Below are 9,890 nucleotides of genomic sequence, written 5' to 3' on the forward strand. Positions count from 1 at the left end.
AAAAATGTCGGGTGAAGGGGTGGACGGGTGGTCTAAGACATCCTTTATACGTATTTATTTAATTATGTACAAGTAAAAATTTTATTATTTGCAATGTACATACATAGAACACAATTTTCGCGTAAGTTGGTGATATTCAATAATTTTATTGAGCTTGAGGCCGTTTTATGTGAAAATGGTGATAATATTTGCTACGTGGCGCCTGGTCTAAGGGTGGCAGAAAGTGCAAGTTTGGAAGTGTCTCGAAATAGCCAACTAGGTGGTTGAGTAAATTCTATATATGTCTTTTAACACGATTTAAGAGTTCCAAGAACTATGGCACAAATATGTAGTACCGGATGTCGATATTCTACGAATCGTATTTTTAAGTAAAAATTCAAAAAACATTTCACGGGCTCAACTACGGTAATTGAGTGATCGGTTTTTGTTGCATTTGTTTCCATCTTTAATGACAAGCTCAAAAGTAGACAAGAGCTATTCCATAACGGGTTTTCATCACTTTTCCTAGTCCATTAATAGTTGAGAACATTTATATGATTTCGAACGACGAAATTTCCAATTATGTACATACTTGTAAAAAAAAAACTGGTGATATATATACATAAAAATCAGTACAGTACAGTATGTACATCTACGGAAGCAAAAGAAAAAACTGTACGAATAGTTTTATTTTTATATACTGAAAAACAATTTTTTTTAATATTAGGTCTGTTCGCGTACACAAAAATCCAGCAAAGTAAGGGAAATTGAGAGCATTTTATTCTGAGGAAAAGCTGCTAGTTTCTGATGGAAAATTTTTTGGCAGCAGCCATTTGCCAGCAAGAAAAACATCTGATCAAAGTCATCTGTTTTCAATTTATGAAAATATGGAAATTTATTTTAGATTTAGGTTTAGATTTATTATTATGAATTTAAGTTTGAAATAACTTTTTGGAACTGCAAATGTATCGGAACAAAGCAAATACTCATTTACTCATGTTTGTTTAGCAAATTTCTTTAGGAAAACTTTTAATTTATATTCATTTCCTGTTTTCTGTTTTCTGTTTTATGCTTTTGTATGTTGCTAGTTTTGTGTTCGCGTACTTTTGCTAACATTTCTCTCTTTGAGAGAGAACAGATAAAAATTCATTAGAATTTTGCTGCTGAGAGTTTTCTGCTGGAAGAATACGCAAATACCCGTATTCTTATATTTATAAGTGCAAGGCATTACTTTTTATCGGTGACTGGCGGCACCAGATAAAATCTGACTGGCTATTATTTTTGTAATTGCAATAATATTCTGCACCTGTTAGCCGAATTTCAGATTTTATAAAATGCTTTCAAGATGCAAAGATTTTGTACAACTTCAATGCGTGACTGACGCGCTCGGGTGCAGGATTTTAGTGACTGACTAATGTCATACTACTTTTCAGTCAATATACTCGCAATTAATTTTTCAGATTTTATAACGTAGTTGCAAGATTAAGAGTTTCTATACAAAATTAAAGCCGCCCCACGCCAAACGCTAACGAATCAGACTGACTGACGGCAGGCAATTTCTCCACAAATGTGAAATAATATCAAAAATTCAGCTTTTATAAAATGCTTGCATTTCCTTGTCGCTGGCCTCCCGGACTATAAATCAAGCTTCTAATATAACTTTTTGATGTAATTCCAGAATGAAAAAAATGATGTTTGCTTAACCGAGGAAGAAGAAACGAATAATCAGAAAATGATACCCTGTAGAAGCAGCGTTCGACAACGTTCATGTTCTCGTGATGGAAAAAAGATGCGACGGCATCGCCATTCTCAGAATCCAAGAGAAGGTTTACGTTCTCAATCACCTTCATATCAACGTTCTCGACTCTCTTCATCAATAGCGAGGCGGCAGGTTAAACGAAAGCGACGCCATGCCAAGCTACAACGACGAGATGACGAAAAGCGTGAAAAGAGGAGATGTGAAAAAGAAAATTCGCATAGTTCTGAAAATTCCCCAAAACGGAATACATGGTTTTCTACTAGTAAAGGTTTCAGCAGTGTGGATAGCAAAGTTGCAGAAAATAACAATGCCACCGTAAGCGATGCCGAAGGAAATATTACTGAGCGGCAGCGTCGAACCGTTGACTTATTAACATCCCGAAGCACTAAAAAAGTCCATACATGGCTATATTAACAAAGTAAACGTAGATAACATTGCCATTATTACTCGTGAACTGCTTAAAGAAAATATTGTTCGTGGCCGTGGCTTACTTTGTCGTTCTATTATACAAGCCCAAGCGGCATCGCCCACTTTCACGCATGTCTATGCTGCCTTGGTGTCTATAATAAATTCTAAATTTCCTAATATAGGCGAGATACTACTTAAACGTCTGGTAATTCAATTTAAACGAGCTTTCCGAAGAAACGATAAGGCGGTATGTTTGTCGTCATCCCGCTTTATAGCTCATTTAGTTAATCAGCGTGTAGCACATGAGATACTTGCATTGGAGATCCTAACGCTATTGGTAGAGACACCAACAGACGACTCTGTGGAGGTAGCTATAGCTTTTCTAAAAGAATGTGGCATGAAATTGACCGAGGTGTCTTCTAAAGGCATAGGTGCAATTTTTGAAATGCTAAAAAATATATTACACGAGGGTAAATTAGATAAGCGCGTTCAATATATGATTGAAGTAGTATTTCAAGTGCGAAAGGATGGTTTCAAGGATCACCAGTCTGTGATTGAATCATTAGAATTGGTGGAGGAAGATGATCAGTTCACACATTTGCTAATGTTGGACGAGGCCACAAATCCGGAGGATGCTTTAAGTAAGTTTTAAAATACATTAATATGTGTACTTATCGATTATCCTCCGCAATAACGGCACAACTAAAAAAAAATCCCATGCTCTTAAGGGCCTCATGTCTCCTCCTTGTCTAATCCATGCCGAAAAACCACTTCCAACTGTTAAGTGACTCATGTCTCTGGTTCTTGTCTAATCCTTACTAAAAAGTAATGGTAACTGAAGTAAGTAGTAAGGGTTAAATACAGGATCCACTTGACAGTAGGAAGGGTTTTTTTTTAGTTTTCATGTGTGTCGTTATTGCAAAAGGTCCTCGATACGTATTTCTTTACTTGTACATATAATATCAAATTTATGATTAAAATCATAAATTTACAAGTTTTAGAGCAATGGCTTCTAAGGCATTTTTTCTTAAATATTTGCAACGTTTTTCAAGTTAAAATTTTTTTGTTATTTTTTATAAAAATATGTTTCATGCTTTAATCAAAACCACATAAGCCAAACTTTCAAACTTCATACAGAACTTGGAAAAACTCAACAAATTTTCGCCGATAGATCGCTTGCTTTGTAGGACAAAGTTGCAAAAAAAGGCGCAGTCTTGTGATCAGCTGACTAAGTTAAGTGACATTTTAACTAGTTTTGGTTATTTTTCTTTTGTTTATTTACTGTTTATAATTTTTGATAAGTACGTTAAAGCGCAAATTTCAAGACGCTAGAAAATCCGTTGATTTTTAATAATTTTATTTTGGTTGGCGGTGTTGAGCATTTTCTCCCTTATAAAGTAGGCTCGGTAATTACTTTTACTAAATAGTAATAACCTTCCGAAGTTCGGGTGAATACATTAAAGAAATACTTGCAGATATTAAGTATTTAAACTTAAGTAAAAACAAGACGTGACATTCATGAACCTACTTCAATATTTGGCGTAGGATGTACCGGCCAAACGTCAAGCTGTGAAGTTCTACTTATTTGTGCCTTGATTTGTCTTTGTATTTTGCAAAGTTTATTGTGCTAATTTTGAGTAAAAGTTGCTATAAGAAGTGCCTACGAGCATCTTAGTGTGATAATAACCGAAGCTAAGTGAAAGTTCTGTGATTTTTGTGGTTTTTATTAAATTTAATTAAATTTCACTAGCTTACATCTAATCTTGCCGAGTCATTTGTTGTTATCATTGTTGTTGTTATTCCTTTGTAGTTAACTGAGATCGTTTCTATTTTTGCACATTTCTTTTTGCTCTTTTTGTTTACTTCGTTTAGTATTTCTTGTCACAGCTGTTTGCGCTGCGTTTATTAAGTGTCACATTACAGTGATACTCAAACTGTTCGCTACATATATTTTTAAGCTAAATACATCAGCTCCTGAATTGTTGTGTGTGTTGTGTTAAACTTATTTTGCTTGTCTTTTTATTAACATAAGTGTTATTAAATCTTTCAATATGATGGTATTTGCCATCTAAAATGTGCTGGTTTGACAGGAAGAATTCTGGACGCTATTAATGATGGCAAAGGTCTTCGCTGGTCTTGCTTAAAGTGCAGGTCAACCGAAGTTGATCTCTTTAAGTTGTTTAGGCAAACCAGAAATGGGTTTTCTGAGGTAGGGAGGGAGTTGTCGGTACTGACCGAAAAATTTAAACATTACGAAAATGTATTTAAATCTTTTAAATGCTTAGATACCGTACAATCTATGAAGGACATTCGTGTGTCAAAACGTAAGCGTCTTCATAGTCCGCCTAATGAAACGACCGTTCCACGTCAGAACACTCTTCCGAATGACTTAATTAATCTTTCTTCTCCATGTCCACAGACAACGGAGTTATCTTCCTCAAAAGAACATATATCAAAGTCTGCTTCTAATAATAACGACCCTGCAGTATCTTCCCCGTCCCCCGTTGAAGTTGTGGCACCGCCATCCAATCTTCCAACGCTTACTCTATCCTAAACTAGTAACTCAGTTACTCAACCCCGTCCGCCGGTAATCGAGTCTGATACTAGGAGACTGGTTGTGGTTCCCCCAAAGAAGTCTATATTTGTATCTAGATTTTCGAGGGATACTTCCGAGGACGATATAAAGTTTTACATCTCGTCCAAAGTTAAAACTGTCAACTTAAGTATCAGAAAATTTAACTTTAAATATGAAAGAAATATTTCTTCATTTAAAATAGACGTAAATTTAGAAAATTTTGACATGCTGCTTAGTAGTTCTTTTTGGCCCTCCGGAGCTTTCGTTCGTGAATTTGAGTATAGGCCCAACAAAAATAATAATTTAGCAAATATTCCCCGTCAGAATACAGAACCAAAAAACTGATTACTAAATCTGCTTTAAGTATTTATTATCAAAACGTAAGAGGCATAAATACTAAATTAACGAATTTATATCTTAATGGCCTTGAATGCAATTATAATATAATGTCTTTGACTGAAACTTGGCTCAAACCTCACACTTTTAATTCAGAGATTCTTTCAAATAATTATCATATCTACAGAAAGATCGGGAGGACAGAGTCGGCGGTGGCGTACTCTTTGCCGTAGACTCTTCAATACCATCTGAAGAAGTTAGTCTTCCACACATCGAATCTGCAGAATTCAAATGCATTCGTGTTCAGGTTGGAAGGGGGTTTACTTACTTAGCTCTATGCTATATTCCTCCCCGATCTGACTTATCAGTGTATTCACAACATGTATCTTTACTGAAATCAATTAATTCAATGATTAAACCCTCTGATTCATTGATTGTGTTGGGGGACTTTAATTTACCAAATGTATCATGGAACATCATTGACAATGATATTGTACCTTTCTCGTCTAGCGCGTGCAACAACGTATTTTTAGAGGAGATGGCTGAACTCTGCCTGAATCAAGTTAATGTACTTCGCAATAAGTTTGGCAAAGTATTAGATCTTGTTTATGTTGATGATGCATCTAAGTCGGCTGTAAATAAATGTGACCCACTAGTTTTGCACGAAGATGTCTACCACCCTGCTATTGAGATATCTTACGAAATTATAAACGATGGTCAAAATTGCGATGTCCAAACATACGAGCCAAATATTCGCTTTGATTTTTCGCAAGCCAACTTTAAAAAACAGAATAAAGAATTGTCTAAATTGTCGTGGCCTATATACAAAGAAAAAGTTGAGCAAAGCGTTGCACATTTTAATTTTACTGTACATAGATTATTTGAAAAGTATGTGCCTAAACGCATGTGTGTTCCTGTAGAACAAACACAGTTATGGTTCACTAAAGAACTGAGAAACTTGAAAAAACAGAAAGTCACGTTATTTTAGATTACACAAAAAAAAACCGGCTTACACTCATACTATGTAAAATACTCACTTTTGCGTCACAAGTTCTTTGAATTAAACAAAAAGTGTTATAAAGATTACTTGTGTAAAATCAAACGACGTATAATATATAACCCCAAATCATTTTATGATTTCGTAAACTCCAAGCGAAATGTACGGGGGTTTCCTTCCGCCATGAAGTATCAAAATACCGTCTCTGGTGATAATCAAACAATTTCTAACATGTTCGCTCAGTTTTTTAAATCCAATTATTCCACTAACTCCCAAGCATACTTTGACTATCCTTTTAAACTAAGTCCAATTAACTCTATACATAACCCTATAATATCTCCCGATGATGTTTTAGTTTACCTGAAGTCCTTAAAGCAGTCTTTTAGTTATGGTCCTGACCAGATCCCCACTTGTTTTCTTAGAAATTGTGCTGATTATCTCTATGAGCCGTTAACGGCCTTATTTAATGTGTCCCTTAAAGAGGGCGTTTTTCCAACTGTATGGAAGGAATCGTTCATAACCCCCTTACATAAAAGCGGTAGCAGGTCTTCAGTGGAGAACTACCGGGGCATAGCAAAGCTTTCTGCAATTCCTAAATTATTTGAAGCAATTATAACAAATCGGTTGACGCATTCTATCACTTCAAGCATTTCATACAGTCAACATGGATTTTGCAAGGGCAAATCAACTTCTACAAATTTACTTGAATTAACATCCTATATCTCAAAAGCATTTAGTGAGAGCAAAACTGTTGATGTTATATATACTGATTTCAGTAAAGCATTTGACAAAGTGTGCCACTCGTTGCTCATCTATAAACTTGATCTTCTTGGTCTTCCACCTAATTTTCTACGTTGGATCTCTTCATACCTCTATGATAGATCACAAAGGGTATTGTTTAAAAATACTATCTCTGACGTCATTGATGTTACTTCAGGAGTCCCTCAGGGTAGCCACCTAGGCCCGATTCTGTTCTTGCTTCTTATAAACGATATTTCTACAGATATAAAATTCTCCAAAATTTTAATGTATGCAGATGATGTAAAACTTTATAAATCGTACGTTTCAATTGAAGAAAGGTCTTTGCTACAATCAGACTTAAACAGCATGGCTTACTGGTGTAAAGTAAATCTTATGCCTCTAAATCTTAAGAAATGTAAAGTAATGTGCTTCTCGCGAAGAGCTGTTCTGCCAGTTTCTTATATAATAGGTAACCATAACCTGGAACAGGTATACAATTTTGTGGACCTTGGTATCACAATGGATCCTAAGCTTAATTTTAATCTTCACATTAATGTGACAGTCAACAAGGCTAAAGGTGTACTTGCATTTGTGAAACGATGGTCAAAAGAATTTAGTGACCCGTATATCACTAAAACCCTGTTTACAACATTAGTTAGGCCGATTCTGGAATACGGCTCGGTGGTTTGGAATCCAAGGTACCAAATTTACTCAGACAAGATAGAATCAATTCAAAAACAATTCCTACTTTTTGCTTTAAGAAATTTCCGATGGGATTCTCAATATAGTCTTCCACCTTATACGAGTCGCTTAAAACTTATTAACCTTCCTACACTTGCCAGTCGCAGGGAAATGCTTGGTATAATTTTTATGGTTAAATTACTGACAGGCTCAATTTCAAGTCCGTCTCTTCTGGCTGATGTAAGCTTTAATGTTCCGTCACGCGTATCAAGACACTTTTGTCCCATATTTCTGAAAGCTTGTAAAACCAATTTTGAATTGCACGACCCACTCCGTTGCTTATGCCAGGATTTTAACTCTCATTCCAGCACGTTTGATATATCAGGTCCGCTTTTCAGCATTAAGAAAGCGATACTCTCCTCTCTCAATAAGTGAATTATTGACATAAATACATAAAATCAGCTGATGAATTTAGTTCTGTAGCTGAACAGTTTTAGATCTCGACACTTAACAAACTCCTGCCCATCGTGACTCGGCACAAAAATTTAAAATATTGGTTCCGTACGTCAATGGAATGGAGGGTAAAAACCGTTGGGATATTATTATTATTATTATTATTATTAAGATTTATTTAAAGAGCTTCGTTAGAGACAACAATTAATCTTGTATTGCTAGAGACCTGATAACCCAAGATAATTTTAAGTTATTTAAGGGCCTTACTCCACTCATAACTTTGTACTGTGGGCCGTGAGAAAACAGTAACTTTTAAGGTAGATATAGTCCAACCTTTCACAATATCCGTCCAAAGGCTTAATTACTCGTAGTCTGAAAAGCAATAATCACTTAAAATTGGAGTCGTTTCATGGTGAAAGGCATTTAGTATCACACTTTTAAACTAAAGCTTTCTTAACCCATTCAGTACAAAAATTCAACCACAGATTATAAAAATATTAAAATACATAAGTATGTATACCGGCTAATTTGGACCGTTCATTTCAAAAATCCCATACAAAAATTTGTAAAGTTTTGAGCTTTACCGTCATCCAGGGTGCTTTAAATTTGTCAGTGATATCGTAGGTGTTTAAAAAAGAAAGTGATCTGAGCTATTTTTATACCCGAGCGCACTTCTGCACAAGGGTATTATAACTTTGTTCACATAACGGTTGTTTGTAACAGGCAAAACGAATCGAGATAGATATAGACAAATGTATACATAAATGATCAGGATGAAAAGAGAAATCGATTAAGCGGTGACTGTCTGTCCGTCCGTCTGTGCACACGATAACTCGAGTAAAAATTAAGATATCTTAACGAAACCTGGTACGTGTACTTCTTTCGGGCGTAGGACGGATGGTATTGAAAATGGGCAAAATCGGTCGATAACCACGCCTACCTCCCATATAACGGTAATTTTCAGATATACGAAAACTGCAATATTTTAGTAACTACTAAATATTATTCACTCAAAATTTATATTTATAATAATTTTTAGACGAAAAATAAGATTATAAATTTTTGAAAAATGGGCGTAGCCACGCCCACTTATGGTTACATGTGTATATCTTGGCAACCGCTGCACCGATTTCTTCCAAACTTGGCACAATTGTTGGTCTTGGCACAGCATACCAAATGGCCGAAAATTTTTAAAATTGGACAATAACCACACCCACATATAATGGTAATATAAGGGTAATTTAGAGAAATACGAAATCTCCGATAAATCAGTAAATATTAAAGCTAATTTATTCAAAATTGACGCTTGCAACAATTCTTTACCAAGAAATACGTTTATGATAAAATTTTGCAAAATGGGCGTGGCACCGCCCACTTATGATCACATATATGTATCTCGGTAACCGTTCTACCAATTTGTACCAAACTCGGTATGATTATTGTGCTTGCAACATAAAAGCAAAGCGTTGAAAATTATTGAAATCGGCCTAAAATTACGGCCGCTTTTTATATAACAATAAATTTTAGAAATGTTTGAAATTTTAATATTTCGAAATTTAAGGACGCTAACTTAAAGGTGAAAACATATATTTAATACTTGCGCCGGGTATTTAATGTTCGGCTCCGCCTGAACTAAGACTTTCTTACTTCTTTACTAATAATCTTTAGCATCTACATTTCAAAGTAATTTTTTTGGTAAGAAAATAGGAAAGTACCAAATAAATGATAGGTACCTTCACCTGAATATTACACGACATTTAAATAATTGATTACAGTTGAAAAAGAAACACTTTCTTTAATGGGTTAATCGCCAAAGGCAAACTGATTAGTCGGTATCGCGCCCATTCCCGTATTTTTTTTTGGAAATGTATCGTTCGTGAAGAAGGGAGGTGAGTAAATAATGTAAAATTTGGTATTTATGACTTTTACTTTTCCCTCTCTAAGCCCAACCGTTTTTTTTT

The 9,890-nt window shown here is 35.1% G+C and overlaps 1 protein-coding gene across 1 annotated transcript; it reads left to right on the plus strand.

Moving 5' to 3' along the window:
• Positions 1 to 1,608: 1,608 nt before the first annotated feature.
• LOC118755462 (pre-mRNA-splicing factor CWC22 homolog) lies at positions 1,609 to 2,820 on the plus strand. Its single transcript, XM_036490292.1, is given in 2 exon segments — positions 1,609 to 2,120; positions 2,122 to 2,820. Coding segments are annotated over 2 exon segments (1,029 nt in total). The 5' UTR covers positions 1,609 to 1,768; the 3' UTR covers positions 2,799 to 2,820.
• Positions 2,821 to 9,890: the final 7,070 nt, after the last annotated feature.

Source organism: Rhagoletis pomonella, unplaced genomic scaffold (genome assembly GCF_013731165.1).
Source record: "Rhagoletis pomonella isolate Grant_MI unplaced genomic scaffold, Rhpom_1.0 Rhpom_scaffold_06326, whole genome shotgun sequence".
Taxonomy (NCBI): domain Eukaryota; kingdom Metazoa; phylum Arthropoda; class Insecta; order Diptera; family Tephritidae; genus Rhagoletis; species Rhagoletis pomonella.